This window comes from Zootoca vivipara, chromosome 9 (genome assembly GCF_965207765.1).
Source record: "Zootoca vivipara chromosome 9, rZooViv2.hap1.1, whole genome shotgun sequence".
Taxonomy (NCBI): domain Eukaryota; kingdom Metazoa; phylum Chordata; class Lepidosauria; order Squamata; family Lacertidae; genus Zootoca; species Zootoca vivipara.
In genome coordinates, this window is record NC_142592.1 from 56,457,887 (window position 1) to 56,474,823 (window position 16,937).

Here is a 16,937-nt window from a genome sequence, read left to right on the forward strand (position 1 = left end):
GAGAGACCAGAAAAACCTAGTTGGATGTCGATTCAGGTAAAGCAGGTGGGTGATAGGAACCCTGTGCTCTTTGCTCTTTGAACAGCTAGCAATGGCCACCCCTGCCCACCCCTTCCTGAGAAGGATGCTTCCAGGCTGCTGTCAGCTTCAAGATGGGATTCAATCACATACCAACAAATACTGGATAAACAAGTAAAGTTGACTCGGTGTTCTTGAACAGGGGTACCCAAACTAAGGCCCGGGGGCTTGGATGTGGCCCAATCGCCGCCTAAATCTGGCCCGCGGACGGTCCAGGAATCAGCATGTTTTTATATGAGTAGAATGTGTCCTTTTATCTAAAATGTATCTCTGGGTTATTTCTGGGGCCTGCTTGGTGTTTTTACATGAGTAGAATGTGTCCTTTTATTTAAAATGCATCTCTGGGTTATTTGAGGGGGATAGAAATTTGTTCATTTCCCCCCCAAAAATATAGTCCGGCCCCCCACAAGGTCTGAGGGACAGTGGACTGGCCCCCTGCTGAAACAGTTTGCTGACCGCTGTTCTTGCACAACAATCCTGCCTCCCATCCCTAACACGATTTTTGCAACAATGAAAGCTTGATAGGAAAATGCACTGGAAAGAGTGTGGTAGCAATTGTTTGACACAACATTGTGGAACAAAATACACTGTTTTGTTTTTGTAGCTGATTAACTCTCATGGCTTCCCTGGAGGTATCCTGAATTGAGGGGTGCCAACCTGAATAAAATATGAGGGGGGGGCAGATAAGCCCTGCCCCACATAATCAATCACATGACACAGTGCATACACACTATTTGAATGGCAATGTCCCATCAACTTGGGGGGGGGAGCGGCCACCTCATATACTTTATTAGAGGGGCGTGGATCCCTCACCCCTAGGAGTTGGCTCCTATGCCTGAGTCATTTAGTCAAGGTGCTGAAACTTCTCTATTAGCAAACCTTAAGTTCACCAAATAGGTATACAATTCCCAGGATACCCTAAGGAGAAGGCCAGGCTATTGCATTTCCACTCTGGGCGGCTTCCAGAAGGATATTAAAATACAATAATCTATTAAACATTAAAAGCTTCCCTAAACAGGGCTGCCTTCAGATGTCTTCTAAAAGTCTGGTAGCTGTTTTTCTCTTTGACATCTGATGGGAGGGCGTTCCACAGGGCGGGTGCCACTACCGAGAAGGCCCTCTGCCTGGTTCCCTGTAACTTGGCTTCTTGCAGCAAGGGAACCGCCAGAAGGCCCTCAACACTGGACCTCAGTATCCGGGCAGAATGATGAGTTCTGATGATGGCAATCCATGCTCCTACAAAAGCTGCCACAAATACAACTCTACCCTTCCTTGTCTTATTATTTCAAGCAGTTGTACCAATGCATAAATTGCTCAATAAATAAATAGCATTGTTTGTCCTCTTTCTGACTAAATGGACTTTGAAGATGTGCAGACAAAAGTACCTACATCTTTAAGTGACAGCCCCTTCATAGTACCACAGTTTACAGGAGTCCCTGGGCAGAGAGGATGACCAACAGTGTATTGGAGGGGGAACACAGGGGAGTGTAGATCCATCACCTTTTCCAGAGCAGATGCAATGGCCTCATCAGATGAAGTCACTGGATAACTGATGGAGCTTTCTTGATCTGACAAGTTAGTGATGTGATAGAAAGGGTTTCAGATTTCCCTTTTGTTTGTGATACAATAGAAGAAATTGGAGAATAGGGGAAATAAGGCAGGAGAGGCTGTATAATTTTTCTTTAATGAGGTTACAACTACATGCTAGAGGTTTCAATGGTAATGCTTTTTTTCCAAAATCGTGTGCATTTCTAAATAGTCTATGGGTTGCCTGTCAGCTGTCTGAAGATGATTAAAGCTCAGTCTGTTTAAAACTCAACAGAGTTATATGACTGTCAGCAGATCCTAATGAAATATTATGCTATATTCTGAAGCACTTTTAGGGTATATGCATGCTTGTGTATATGAGGATTGACACACTTGCCTGCATTTCTGGATAGTGCATTTTGATGTGCCTATAGGCTTCCACACTTCTAAATTTTCCAATTCCGCACAAGGAATGCTTATTAAACCAATATGCGTGCAGTGGAAACAGGTACCTCTGAAAATGTCAACAGCAAAGTTCCTCGTTTCCCCCCACTACCTCTAGATTAAAGCCAGGAATCATTCGCAAAGCTGAGTTAGAGTAGATGTAAGTCTTGCTGAAACATATTTTTGATACTGTGAGTATGATGGAACTATGGTGGTTCCTAAGAATTGGAGATAAATTGGAGATGGGAGACGAGTACTTATTCCTCATCTGGTGGGTAATACTGTGGGTGACCAGCAAACCTGAAACAAAACAAAAGAGTCAACACTCAAGAGTGTGGAAGATGCACAAGCAACAAAAATTGATCTGTTGCCAGCCATTGCCTCATGAGACCTTTTCACACAGTGCATGGCAACCACCTCGAGTTTGTCATCAAATGCCCGCTCTGCTGAATATCTGAGAGGCTGAAATTCAAAATGCACCCCAATCCAACATTGCATGTGACTTTGGTACTAAGTATCCACAGAAATTCCTTTCATAATTTCACCTAAGTCTATATAAAGAGAAGAGATGGAGGCCAGATCTTTTCTTCCTTTTCCTCTTGCAGTATTGATTCTTGCATGAACCACTTTTATGTATCCATATGCATACTATTTAAATGTGACTTACATATCCATTTGCATGAAGCTCATGTTTTTGTGAAGGCCATCAATGGATTTCATATCCTCCTCAGACAGCTGGAAAGTAAATGCCTGTCAGGAGGAGAGAAAAATAATAATGTTGAGGTGCTTTTACCTCATATCTTCCTTTTGCACCTCGGAGCTATGCACCTTTTCCCAGCAACAGAGATATCAAAGCAAACTTTGCTACCACCTTCCAAAGTTTAATTCCTTCATTCAACAGCTTCAGTCCAGATGTCCTCCTACTGAGGGATTTAAATGTATAGTAATGTAGGTTTGCAATAGAACAGGAGTGGGGAAGCTGTGGCCCTCCAGATGTGGATGGATTCCAACTCCTCATCAGTCTCCGCCATCATGACCAAAGGTCAGGATTGAGGGAAATCATTGTCCAGCCAATGAGGTTCTTCATGCAGTGCATAGCTAAACTACTGAATTTGCTCCCATGAGAGACAGTACCAGTCACCAACTTTGATGGCTTCAAACATTAGACAAATTCATAGTGGATAAGAATACCAATCGTAGCTAGTCATGATGGCTGCACTCTGTCTTCATGGTCAGAAGCAGTGATGCTTCTGAATAGCCACTGCTGCAGACTCCTCCTCCATCTTGAGTCCCCAAACCAAGATGTGCATCTTTGCTCCCACACAAGTCATGTAACCCGTGAGATCACAGTGTCCAAATGACGTGCTTTTTCGGTATTGGTTTTAAATGGATTAATAAAGGTGAAACTCGGAAAATTAGAATATCGTCGAAAAGTGCATTTATTTCAGTAATGCAACTTATTATTTGTTATTTTTCTTTTAATTTTTACAAATGCTTTCTTTTGGAAATTCCACAGTAATAAAACAAATAGTTACAATGATACAAAAATAAACATCGCTATTACATTTCATTAATTACATTCCATTTATAATTGACCCGCCTAACGACAAATAATTACAATTACAACAAATAAAGGCTTGACATATCTTGCTTTGGATGTCGTGCATCTATCTCATATATTGATTTCACCTTTTAAGTTGCATTACTGAAATAAATGCAACGATATTCTAATTATCCGAGTTTCACCTGTATATACCGTCTTTTCCGGATTATAACAAGCACCTAATTTTTAGAGGGGGAAAGCCCTGGTTTTTTTGGGATCAGCTCACAGTTGTGCAGCTTCTTTTGCAAAGGGGGAAAGCACAATTTTTTTGAGGATCAGCTCAAAGTTGTTGAGCTTACTTTGCAAAGGGAAAAAATCCTGTTTTTATCGGGTTCAACTCACAGTTCTGCAGCTTCTTTAGGAAAGGAAAGGGAGCCATTTCTACAGTTTCCAGACAGATAATCTAATCAGCCAGTCACATGTGCTGGGGAAACAAACACCCTCCCTCTGCAGAACATTCAGCAATGGGGGGCGGGGCAAGGGGGCATGCCGGGATGGGAGCTAGCATCCCTTATCTCCCTCCCCGATCTCTTGCAATCAGCAGTTGAGCTAAACACTCTCTTTCCCTCTTGTTAGCCTTTAGTTCTTTCTTTTTTTTAAAAAAAGCACAATCTACTTTTCGCCTTTGGGCAATTTGGTTCCAGAGGCCACACATTTGCCCCATAACACACACAAACATTTCCTCTTACTTTTTAGGAGGAAAAAAGTGGTGTTATGGAGCGAAAATACGGTACTGCTTTACCTGGATATTTTCTTCAATTCGCTTTCTGGTGTAGGTCTTCACTAGGACCACCAGGCCGCGCTGCAGTTGGTAGCGAATAGCCACGAGAGCTGGGCTTTTGTTGTACTTCTTGGTGATGGCAACCAACAAAGGGTCTTCAAGTAGGGGAGGAGTGTCTGGATTTAACCTGTAGGAGAGCAACAAGGAGAGAAGGTGTGTTTCTGGTGTCCAGAATACATAAATCTCGCTCTAAAGTTAATACAGTATTGGCCTAGTACATCCAATATATGCTAAGTAATTTGTATTTAAAGGTCAGTTAGCTGATTTGAATTAATTCAAGTTTTTAGTATCGTGCTCTACCACTCCACCAATAAATCGCAAACTCATATGTTGCATGTGGATCATTCTGTAGCCAAAATGGTAGCATCCATGCACACAAGAGAGGTCTTTTTCTTTGCTTACGTACAATTCATATTTGGGGGTGGGGGAAGACCTAAGGAGGCAAAGAAAGGCCCAAGGAATCCTGTGTGCCTGTTGGAGAATCGATATGGAAAAGGGGGAGGGAGTTCAAATGAAATGGAGGATCCTGAAAGGTAACATAGCTCATTGTCTTGAAGGAGAACTCAGTATTTGTTGCTGGTCAAACTTGTAAAAAATAAGCATTTAAGTGGCTTCCAATATAGATAAAAACAATACAATTCAAAATTCTGAGACACATGAAACAATCTATGTAAAAAGAGAAATGCTATAATTATTTAAATGTAAGCCTGGATGCAGATGTTCGGTTTCTGATAATAGGTTCTCATGGGAAACTTACAGATTCTTGCTTCACACAGTTAACTCAAGGCAGTGTCAATTTACTCTTGGCAGAAAGCCAAGGTCTGCCTGGCCTGGCAACAGCTCTCTGATTGGTTAATGACCAGCACTCAACTCTGTTATCTAGGAATGCTAGCACAGTTGTTTCTTGTTGGGTGTTAGGAGAAGGAGTGCTGCGTATGGTTGGAGAGAGAGAGAGACAGAGAGGATTTTTTTGCTTTGCTTTGTATGCAGAAACTCTGCTGGTTTTATTTTATTTTAATAAATCCTGTAAATAGTTATTCTGCGTCTAGCCGACTAGTCATTTCCACCTCAACTAGCTTCTGCGCTATGCAGGAAAACTCTGCTACATTTGGGCTAAAGCCACTAGAGCTATGCTTGACACTTCAAAATTCTAAGAGCAGAGTCCTTCCATCTCTGCCATTCTACTGCTTAAAGCATCATTAATGAAAATATAAATATGATTTAAAAACAGCACAAAATTTCAGAAGCAGAAATTATTAAATAGCCCCTGCCCACAACATTTAAAAACATACATTTGGGAGAAGTCAATGAGTTATATATTTTAAAAAAAACCACTTCAGCCATGGGAAGGTTTCTGAGAATGTCTAAAATGGGAGGGGGAGAGCTTTGTAAATCTCTCTCTGGAATGATTTCCCCAATTGTGGGGCCACTACAGAAAAGGCCCTGGTGCTGGTATCCACCATGAGGATCTTTATTAATTGTGGGACCAAGAATACAACCTTCAGAGCTGATGTAGATGCTGGGGAATAGTGGGTCTAGGTGGTCCCTGAGATGGTCCCCAAACATTTTGGTTTCATCTCTTACCAAATTGCGTCCCTTTGGGATCCCAGGACACTATATCCTTCCAGGACGATATTATTTGTCTTGCAGAAGGCCAGCATCTTGCTTTGGTTCCGATAAGGATGGCATTCAACCTGCAGATTCAAAATCCCCCAACACAACCCAAAAGTGAGAATTCAGATGAAACAAAGAATACAGTGAAATAAAAGGACAGAAAAAGAAAAGCAGAACCATGAAATATCCATGTCCACGGCACTTAAAACGCATGAGTCCGGCTAATTAAAAAGGATGATTTATTGCAAAGAACCAACAGAAAGTCCAGAAACTGGCTTCTGAGCAGCCTGCATAACAGACTACGTACGATGACTCGACTCGACTCTGGTTTCCTTTTCTCTTACTACGGAAGAAGCAATGGAAGTACATCTTCTTGTGCTGCTTCTCCCTCTCTCTGTCTTGTAAGCCTCCCCTACGGCGAAGTCTGTAGCTGATTGGCTCAGGTTCCCTTTCTGACAAGCTGTCACTCTCTGTGGGCTCCCTCCGCTCTATCTCCTGACCCCTCAACAAGATCTCGTCTGCTCGTTTCCCTGGCAACTAGCGCTCCATTCTCGCCCTCCTCCTTCTCTTCTGACTCTGCCGGAATGTACTCTTCAGATAGTGGCAGATTCTTATATGAGTGTTCTACAGTCCTGACAATCCAGTTTGCTTTGGTTCCGATAAGGATGGCGTTCAACCTGCAGATTCAAAATCCCCCAACACAGCCCAAAAGTGAGAATTCAGATGAAAGAAGAATACAGTGAAATTAAAGAAAGAAAGAAAAGCAGAACCATGCTATTATTTTTTGAAATATCCAGCTGTTACTTTTCTTAAAGTGTGTTGTATTTTCTGATGTATCAGAATCTTTAGATGACTGTTCCAGCATTTGTGGTTTCCATTGCCACGCTCCTCATCCATGAAATGTGTGTTAGCTGAAAATGGGGGACAGGGCTTATTCCCCCACAATCTCTTGTCACCCCAGCCCTGTTGGAAATATCCTGGGGACACTGTCCTGCCTGCAGTATCTCTATTTCTGCCCACTCGGTCTCTGAACCTGCTATGTTGAGCAAAAAGGTTCGATTGGTTAGATGATATACACCAGTGCCCAAGTGAATCAAAGCTGCTTGGGTGCAGCAGCTTTTCCCAGATGCCTAACTCAAAGGCCCTTTGCTCCCCCCCCCTTGAGAACTTCTAGAGTCCCCACAAGAGGCTGTGTGGGAACTGACTGTGAGGATTCTTGCCCCGTGACTGCAGTCATGGGAATGGTTTTATCACATGACGGTGTTTGTTTTCATTCCACAGTGTGGGAAGTGATGGAGACAGGATGTTTAGTATTACCGTGTTCCGTGATGTAGGACTATTGTCCTTTATTCTCTCTCTTTGCTGTTTGATGCTGATGAGGAAGGAGCTGAGTCAGAATGTTCTGAGTGTATTATATGTAAATAAAGTAGTTTAGCCAAAATGCTGCGCTGCTGAGCCTGTCACGCAAACTGATAACACTCTGCTGTTCCTAAGCGTGCTGATGCCTCTTTGTATCAGTCACTGTGATGTTTGGGCTGGAGAAAGCTTTTGAAGATCCCGAATGACTGACCATTAGGGAGAGAACATTCTGTGTCTCTATTGGAGTCCTACTTGTGTGTAGGATGATCCTGACACTGACTGCTTGCAGGCCTCCTTCTATCTGAGATGCCTGTTTCAAACATTGTGGACTTCTCCACGCTTCCTTTTGTCTGAGGATTCAGAGATGTTGATGAAATGAGAACCCATTACTGGTTCCAGGAATTGAGGGGAGTCCACCCCACAACTCATAACCACATCTTCTTGTGTCTGGATCTGCAACCTTATAGCCTTAAGCAAGTTTTTCAGGCAATGGCTGTGTTTGTCAAAACAAAGGTCCTCTCACAAAGAAGCTTAAATAAAGAAGCTTTGAACAGTGCTTGGAACAAACCTCTACAAAGGTCAACCACGCTTTACCTGGTTTATTGCTGGTTTGTATTTCAGTCCTGGCTTGTTCAGGATCATTTCCAGCTGCTTACGGGTGAAGTTAGACACTCCGATGGACCTCACCAAGCCAGCATCTTTGCACGCCTCCATTGCCTGGCAAAGAAGACGCAACATGTTTGTTGAATGGTGTTTGTTGAATAGCTGAGGCCACACTTTTCCCCCCAGATTAAGATTGGAAGCTCACTCATTTATTCCCAAGAGTGTCCAATAATTCACCTGCTCTCATAGGAGCCATTGTGTGAGTCATTGTTCTGGACATGTCTCCTCTGGTGGAAGGCTACTGTGCTCTGTATCTGAATGACTCAAGGGCTGGATTTGATTATCCCAGGCACCTACCTCCCATGTCTGCCGAAGATCTACGTTGTCAATAATAAATTTTTTGTCTTCTCCAATGGGAAATAAATCTGTTCCAGGCTGGAAAAGAAGGAGGCGGAGGGAATAAGTGCAGCTCAGGTCTAGAAGTTCTCTTATCTCTGTAATACTATCTAAGACTAATGGACAGGGATAGAAAAAAGGGAATGAAACTTGCAGGGGCTAATGCAACAGTGCAGGGATCTGTGGGAAGCTCAAATCACAAGCACCACATTTCACATTCTTGTTTATTCAAGAGGGATGCAGTGCTATTTTAGCCGGGGAGGGGGGGGAATTTACGTTGCAATATTAACTCTGTATTGTCTCTTTTAACCCAGAGGTGGGGAATCAGTGGATCTCCAGGCTTTGCTGGCCTCCATGTCCCATCAGCTGCAGCCAGCAAGGACAATGATCAGGGATGATAGGAGTTGCAATTGAGGAACATCTGGAAGGCCACAGGTCCCCCATACATGCTTTAATTTTTTTCTGTGCCCCATAGAACAAACTGTCGTCTCTCTCTGCACAAGTCTGTCTCCCCATCTCTCCAACCCATTTCCCCCCCCCTCTCCCTCACCAAGTCCTGCTCTGCAAATGATTTCTTTCTTATGAGGCCCATGTAGTTAATGTAATCATTATATGCAAAGGTTTTCTTTAACTGGCATGGGTTCTCCTCCAAAATCTGGGAGCGATCATTCTTTGATTGAGATATGGTCTAGTAGAGAACTGTCAGCATCTCTAGGAAATGACAATTCCCAATGTTCCTTCAGGGAATCAAATATTTTAGCAGCCTCTCTCTCTCTCCTTCGAATATTGTACTCAATACTTGCATTATGACATCAATAATTATTTACCTTCATAGAATACGGATTGTGAATTATGAACAGATCCATGTAGTCAAACTGGAGTTTCTTCAGCGATTCTTCCAAGCATTTCCGAACCAGCTCAGGGCGGTGGAAGGTACTCCAGAGCTGTCAAAAATATAAAGAGATTTATATTTTCACACAGCCATAGAGTTTTTGAATCTTGGGACAGTTTAGATGTGGCAGGTGACTATTCTGGTGTGTATAGTGTTAAGGACACACTCAGATACTGTTCTGAAAAGTATTTTGAATTGCTGTGGTGAGGTAAAGCAATTTTAAAGTTATCATTGCTAATAAACAGTATTTTTACCATTTATTTATTAAATTTATCCATCAAAAGGTCTTGGAGCAGTTCACAAGATAAAAGCATGAGATAAAAGCACAAGTAAATTGTCAAAACAGAAGCAACAACACAGGAATCCCTCCTCCCACAAACATGTTCAAAAAGGCTGCAGAATATTAATTAGCCAAAGGCCTGGTTGAAGAGCAACATTTTGACCTGGCGCCTAGAGGTGTATAATGAACCCCCTGCAGAGAGCATTCCCCAAATGGGGAGCCATGCAGAAAAGGCCCTGTTCTCATGTTCCCGCCGTCCGAGCCTCACATGGAGGAAGCACACAAAGAAGAGCCTCAGAGGATGAACACAGAATCTCGGTAGGTTTATATAGGGAGAGGCAATTTGCTCCAATTTTGTTAAATAATGTTTGTGAAATATGCAATTGCATCCATCATGATGCAGGCACTATATTTTACTCATGTTTTTTAAAAATGCCAAACTCACTTTTCCAGTGTAGAAAATGTCTTCCCTTTTTACTGTTCCATCTGAAATCTTCACATGAACGGCCTGCCCAATTTCCTCCTCATTCTGGTATGCATATGCGCCATCAATATGACGGAAGCCGACTTCTATTGCTATCTTTATAGCCTCCTCACACTTACTTTTTTGAACCTGCCGGTTGAAAAGGGCAAAAAGTTAGTCAAGGTATCTGCTTCAGTGAGGAGATTAATATCAAAGGGTACCTGTAAGTAACACACAGTGTCGGTGGACATTGTCAAACTACCCCCTGAGTCCCAGGGACTAGACACATCAAAGAAAAAGAAAGAAAAAGCCTAAAGAAGAAGTGTCCAGAATAGTTAGCTAACAGCTGGTAATTTTGGATAATATTGTTACTCCCAACAAAACTAATAGTGGGCACTTATAGCTCTATTGAAAGATTTTTTAAAAAAATACCACTAGACACACTGGAAACTGTTTCTCAACTACAAACTATCCATGTCTTGTAGAAAGCATTATTTGCTCCTGAATCTGCTGGCTCAGGACCCTTGTTGAACGAGAAGCAGTTCTCATGCACAATTGGCTTCTCAGATCAGGTGATGTATCTCATGCTGTGCTATGCAATGTATGAAGCACCCAGCAGCTCTTCGAAAACAAGTTACTACAATCGTGAGAGTTAAATGTTTTACTTACAGCGTCCGGGGAAGCGGTTCCAAACCCCAGTATGGGGATTTTGTTTCCATCATTCATTGTAATGCCAAGGTCTTTGCTGAGTGCCATTTTCTGCTTCTGTGCTTCTTCAGTTCTTGGCTCCAGGCTGAAACTGATCAACACTCGACTGAGAAAAATGAAGTTTGTGTTTCCACTCAAATGTCTTTTGTTGGCACGATAGGAGGGGAGTTTCTAAGCAAATGCCCTGAAGAAATGAGAGAAACGGACGTGGACACCTCCTAACCTATGCCCAAATTTTTATCAGTAATTTTCAGCAGAATTTCATTGTCATTGTTGACTTCTCAGCATTGCTTTCACAGGATCGATAACAGCTTTCTTCTTGTTCTTCTTGTTCTTCTTCTTCTTCTTCGGGTTCCAGTAAAGGAAAGCATGGGGGTGAGTGAACTTAAGCATTTGTCCTATGCAGCGTTCAGGCACCCTTAATAAGCTGTTCTATTTTGATAGTCAAAAAAAGCATGTTTAAAACAAAATTTACAAACATTATTGCTAATGATTTATATTTTAATTTATTATAATATTTTAGCCAGCATATTGCCCTTTCTATGTTATGTAATGCCTGTGAAATATGCACTTCGATACTGATAATTGTCCATAAAAGAAATAAAATTCAAACTCACCGTTTCGCAATGTTATATTAAAATGTATGCAAGATTTGAAGTAAAGCAGCAGATGAGAATTGCAGTTTAATAATTTATAAATAATGTATATCATGGCTATACTCTCCTTCATGGAACACTGCCTTGTTGTGGTGAAGGAGCTTGAATAACTCAGAGAAGCTATGAGCTATGCCGTGCAGGGCCACCCAAGACGGACCGGTCATGGTGGAGAGTTTTGACTAAACGTGATCCACCTGGAGCAGGAACCAGCAAGTTACTCTAGTATCCCTGCCAAGAAAACTCCATGGACAAAAACAACGGGCATATAAAGCTTATGACGCTGGAAGATGAGCCCCTCAGGTCGGAAGGCGTCCAACATGCTACTGAGGAAGAGCGGAGAACAAGTACAAGTAGATTCAGAGAAAAGTGATGACAAACCCAGACAGCATCTTAAAAAGCAGAGACATCACCTTGCCAACAACGGTCTGTAGTCAAAGCTATGGTTTTCCCAGTAGTGATGTATGGAAGTGAGAGCTGAAGAAGGCTGATCGCCAAAGAATAGATGCTTTTAAATTATGGTGCTGGAGGAGACTCTTGAGAGTCCCATGGACTGCAAGAAGATCAAACCTATCCATTCTGAAGGAAATCAGCCCTGAGTGCTCACAGGAAGGACAGATCCTGAAGCTGAGGCTCCAATACTTTGGCCACCTCATGAGAAGAGAAGACACCCTGGAAAAGACCCTGATGTTGGGAAAGATTGAGGGCACTAGGAGAAGGGGACGACAGAGGACGAGATGGTTGGACAGTGTTCTTGAAGCCACCAACATGAGTCTGACCAAACTGTGGGAGGCAGTGGAAGACAAGAGTGCCTGGGGTGCTCTGGTCCATGGGGTCACGAAGAGTCGGACATGACTAAACAACAACAACGTCTAAACTATAAGTAATGCAGCAGCTTCATAAGGCAAGAAAAGAACATCATGGAACGGTGGGTGGGAAGTCAACAGATATGAAAGATTTGTTTTGACGGTTGTTTAAAAGAAATTGTAAAATTTGAAAAGTTTATTTTAAAATGTTATAAACAAACAAACAAACAAACTCACTTACCTTTCCATTTTAGAAAACATCTTCCCTTTTAACCATTCCATCTGCAAATCTTCTCACGAATGGCTCGCCCAACTTGTTCCTCATCCTCGTACTCATATGCGCCATCAATATGGCAGAAGCTGACTTCTATTGCTATCTTTGTAGCCTTCTCAGACTTGGCAGCTGAAAAGGTAAAAAAGCTGATTAAAGTCTCTGCTTCAGTGGTGTACTCTGTATGAAAGAACACTGGTGGAGGAAGGGGGTGCGGTAGGTGTCATCCCTGAGAAGGGGTGACATCTCTGCCCCGCCCCCCTGGGACGCTTGCCACTCGCCGTGGGCGGCTAGCCCCACCCCCGAGTGCACAGCATGCTAGCTCCGCCTCTGTGAAAGAGTACCTGTAACTAACATTTGAGTTCCAGTTACCTCCTGAGAGGATGCCTGGGTCTCTGGTGGGCTCCCTCTCATGTAGGTGAAGTGCTTGTGACTGGCAATGGCAACAGTGCTCCAGTCAAGGCGGCTTGGTGAAGAGCTGCCATTTTAATTCTCTACATTTCTGTGTATAGTGCTCCAGTAGTATCAATTTTAGGTGCATTGTGGGAAATGAAAATGGTAGCTCCCAGACCCAGCTACTCACTGAAATTAGGCTACCACATACTGATTTCCGGCCTGTGGTGATTTATTTGGCAGTCGGATGGATTATATATTCCATCCTCCCCTACCTTTGTTGATTTAGTATGACGACGGCTCAGTTTTTTTCTGTCTCCTTGCCTTTTGGTGTCTTTTAACCTCTGCAATAATTAAAGGATTCCAAACCAGCAATTCATTAACTTGTCAGTTATTTTGGATCAAAGGTGTATGTCTGCAGAATGCTTTAAAAAAATCAAAATGTTTCTGAAACAGGAGTAATATCCAAGAAGGGATTGAGAGAATAGTAAGAGGAAGGAAGGATGTCCAGCTCCTCTCATCTGCCTGTATATTTTTTATGTAAGATGGACCCCACCCTCATTTTATATGTTAATGGAATAGACATGTGAATTGGAAAAGGAAATTTTCCTTCTAAAAGAAGTGGTAGCTTTTATTTGGCAAATTTTGCAATGTATTGTTCCTTTGCTATTTCTAAACAGTGTCTGGGCTCTGCTACTACCTGCCCCTTGGTCATAGTGTCAGGCATTTTGCTATTCAAAAACATGTTGCTACAATTATGAGATTCAAGTGTTTTACTTACAGGATCCGAAGAGGAGGTTCCAACTCCCAGTACAGTACACGGATTTTGTTGCCATCATTCATTGTAATGCCATGGTCTCTGCTGACTGCCATTTTTGTTTCTGTGCTGATTCGGTACTTGACACAACAATGCAATTTCACCACACTCTTCTGCTGAAAGCAGACACTCAAGTGTGAAAAATGAACAGAGTGTGTGTTTTTAAGGAACCATTTCCCTTGGATATGATGAAAGGGAAATGTCTAAGCCAGTGTTCTGTTGAAGCTAGAAAGAAGGGCAGGGACGCTTCCTATCATGCTCCAGACTTTGGATTAATTTGATTCCAACAAAGAGTTGCAGTGCTTATAAATGGCACTTGTTAACTATACAGAAGTTTCTTAATTTTCATCACAGTGTCTTCCGAAACACCAATAGCTTTGATTGGTGATTTCCCTTTTGTTTGTGATACAAGAGATTAGCATAGAAGAAATTAAGGAATGGGGAAAATAAGGCAGCAGAGGCTGTGTACTTTCTTTTCTTTAATGAGGTTACGACTTCATGCTAGAGGTTTAAATGGTAATGCTTTTTTGCAAAATTGTAGGCATTTCTAAATAAAATCTATGGGTTGCCTGTCAGCTGTCTGAAGATGATTAAGGCTCAATCTGTTTAAAATTCAATAGAGTTATATGACTGTCAGCAGATCCTAATGAAATGTTATGCTGTATTCTGAAGCTCTTTTGGGGTGTATGCATGCTTGTGTGTATGTATGAGGATTGACACACTTGCCTCATTTCTGAACAGTGCATGTTGATGTGCCTATAAGTTTGCACACTTCTAAATTTGCCACTCCAGCACAAGGAATGCTTATTAAACCAATATGCGTGCAGTGGAAACAGGTAGCTCTGAAAATGTCAACAGCAAAGTTCCTCGTTTCCCCCCACTACCTCTAGATTAAAGCCAGGAATCATTCACAAAGCTCTGTTATAGTTGGGCAAGCTATCAAACTTCAAGGTACTCAGTAATGAACCTTCTTTGGCAAGCTTGCAGCCCCCACTTATCTCTCCGTTCAGCTGATAAGCAGTTACAGATTCAATTAAATTAAGATTAAGACTAAGATCACATCAGTAAGTCAGCAGAGTTATTGCAACCCCCTATAACACATGTTATATGGAGAGGACTAATTAATCAGTGAACCTATTATGTATGCATAGTACCTTATTGTTTCATAGCTGACAATACAATAAAATGTACTCCATGTTTTGGTTTGGCTTCTATGTTATGTTGATGGTGTTACTCTTATAACACACACACACACACACACACACACACACACACACACACACACACAGAGAGAGAGAGAGAGAGAGAGAGAGAGAGAGAGAGAGAGAGAGAGAGAGAGAACTGCATGTAATATGTAGAGACGGGGGATGGATCAGGTAAATTCAGATTAGCCTGGGAAACAGCAGGCTTTTATTGACTGCAGGTCAGCGCCAGATTTAAGGGGGTATGGGTGGGTCTACACACGGGATGCAAAGTCAAGGGGGCGCACATTAATGGTGATGTTGGTTATACCTATATTTATTTGAGAAGATCCATAAAAAAAACTGTACCAAAAGGAATTATTGTGAAAAAATGAAATATTTAATGGGGTGTGTGTGAAAATTTGATGTAGGTGGCGTTTCGGCTCTATGCCTGATTTCCTTCTAACCCCGGGCTCCAACAAGAATCCAATTGCTGGAATAGGTATGCAGGTCTCTTGGCAATGGCCACTTAAGTATGAGAGGTTAAGGTAATAAATGAAGCAGCTCTGTGCCAGAGGGCAAATGGGTGGGTAGTTAGAAAGTCAAAAACTAGGGTGTGTGTATGAGAGAGAGCCAGGAGTTGGAAGCAGAAAGCAGGCTGGGCAGCTGAGAGATGGAGCCAGGCCTGATTTCTGCTGGAATCCAAGGTTATGGCCATGGGAGAAGCAAGTTAATGCTGTGAACCCCTCCATCCTTCTTGTTGGCATCTGTCTGTCTCTAGAGACAATGGAGTGTGCCTCCGGGGGAAAGTCAAACTGCTGTGTTAGCAGCACCAAAGTCACTTCCCTGGGGCACAAGCCTGGGCAGTGGGTATGGAGGTCCTGGGCTGCCCAGATGAAAAGGCCTCCCTCTCATGTTTGCTGATGTGATCCAAAGGAAAGCAGAGTAATATATTTGGCACCAGCTTGGCTGCAGGAGTTGCCAGAAGGAGGCATGCAATGGGTCACCCAACCATCTTAGGAATGCCACCCCAGATTTGTGTAGGGTTTACTCCTTTTCTTCTCCTGAAGATATCCCACAAGGCAGGAGAGGTTAAAGAGCAGAGTTTTCCTTCTCCTAGATGGGCTACCTTTCTAGCTGGACAAGCCCCATCTGCCCCTCACTTCCTTCAACGGCTGTTGGACAAATTTGCCCCAGGGATCTTCCCCGGAGGGAGTCAATTGCTCTGTGAGAAGAAGGAGTTGGACACCAAGATCAGGCAAAACCAAAGGTTGTTTATTCTTGAGACAGTGCTGCACGGGCATGCTGTAAAGAGGGAGGGCACCATCCTGTGTACATCAAAAGTACTTTATACCCTATAGCCCTTCTGAATTTCTCGCCTACATTCTCCTATTGGTTAGGAGATTGCAGTTTACAGACTTCCCAGCCTATTTCATATTTCCCCCTTGATATGTATCCCCAAACATTACATACATCCCATGTTCATGCTGTTTAGCTCTAGCACCACTAGGGACTGCTGGATCAATATTCATGGCCCTTTTAAGCATGCACAATAGCTTTCTATCTCTTCTCCTCCATTTTCCCTCGTGGTCCTGAGTCACCCACAAACTGTCCTAATACCTTGTAAGGCATTATCTTTTGGGTATTCTCAGCGATTTCTTTGTTGTTAAATTTTTTAATTCGGTTTTACACTATACATTTGAATTCAATCAGTAATCATAATAATCCACATTTAGTGCTCCCTGAATCCTTCGACTTCCCTCCACCCCTCCATGGTTTCCATCATCAAACTTTGCCTACTGCATCATATAATTTCTCCATTTTTCTTAGTTTTTAGTACATTACAATTGTTACTCAAATCCTGCCAAAGTTTTTAATTGTTTGTAGTGTTCACTTAAGTAACTTATACATTTTCCCCATTCCTTGTTAAAGTTTCTATCTTCCTGGTTTCTGATTTCCCCAGTCATTTCCACCATTATCTTGATTATCCTCAGCGATTTTTTAAAACTTACTACCACTTACCAAGGCGTGGTCGTTACTTTGCAATGCAAGCAGTTACAACAGCCAG

At 42.4% G+C, this 16,937-nt stretch overlaps 1 protein-coding gene across 1 annotated transcript; it reads right to left on the reverse strand.

Moving 5' to 3' along the window:
- Positions 1-1,742: 1,742 nt before the first annotated feature.
- Positions 1,743-10,939, reverse strand: LOC118090694 (aldo-keto reductase family 1 member C3-like). Its single transcript, XM_035126705.3, has 9 exons — positions 10,710-10,939; positions 10,023-10,190; positions 9,233-9,349; positions 8,367-8,444; positions 8,001-8,123; positions 6,018-6,127; positions 4,395-4,560; positions 2,717-2,799; positions 1,743-2,349 (listed from the first exon to the last, which is right to left on the reverse strand). Exons 1-9 carry the CDS (start codon positions 10,794-10,796, stop codon positions 2,307-2,309), a joined length of 975 nt encoding a protein of 324 aa, XP_034982596.3. The 5' UTR covers positions 10,797-10,939; the 3' UTR covers positions 1,743-2,306.
- Positions 10,940-16,937: the final 5,998 nt, after the last annotated feature.

Bases quoted from the DNA above. Each gene is read 5' to 3' on its own strand.
- LOC118090694 (XM_035126705.3), bottom strand. From the start codon at position 10,796: ATGGCACTCAGCAAAGACCTTGGCATTACAATGAATGATGGAAACAAA. The intron at 8,445-9,232 runs GTAAATAATTAT...CTTCTTTTCCAG, and splicing joins ACAATCCGTATTCTATGAAG to CCTGGAACAGATTTATTTCC. The intron at 2,350-2,716 runs GTAAGTCACATT...GTTTTGTTTCAG, and splicing joins AGCTTCATGCAAATGGATAT to GTTTGCTGGTCACCCACAGT.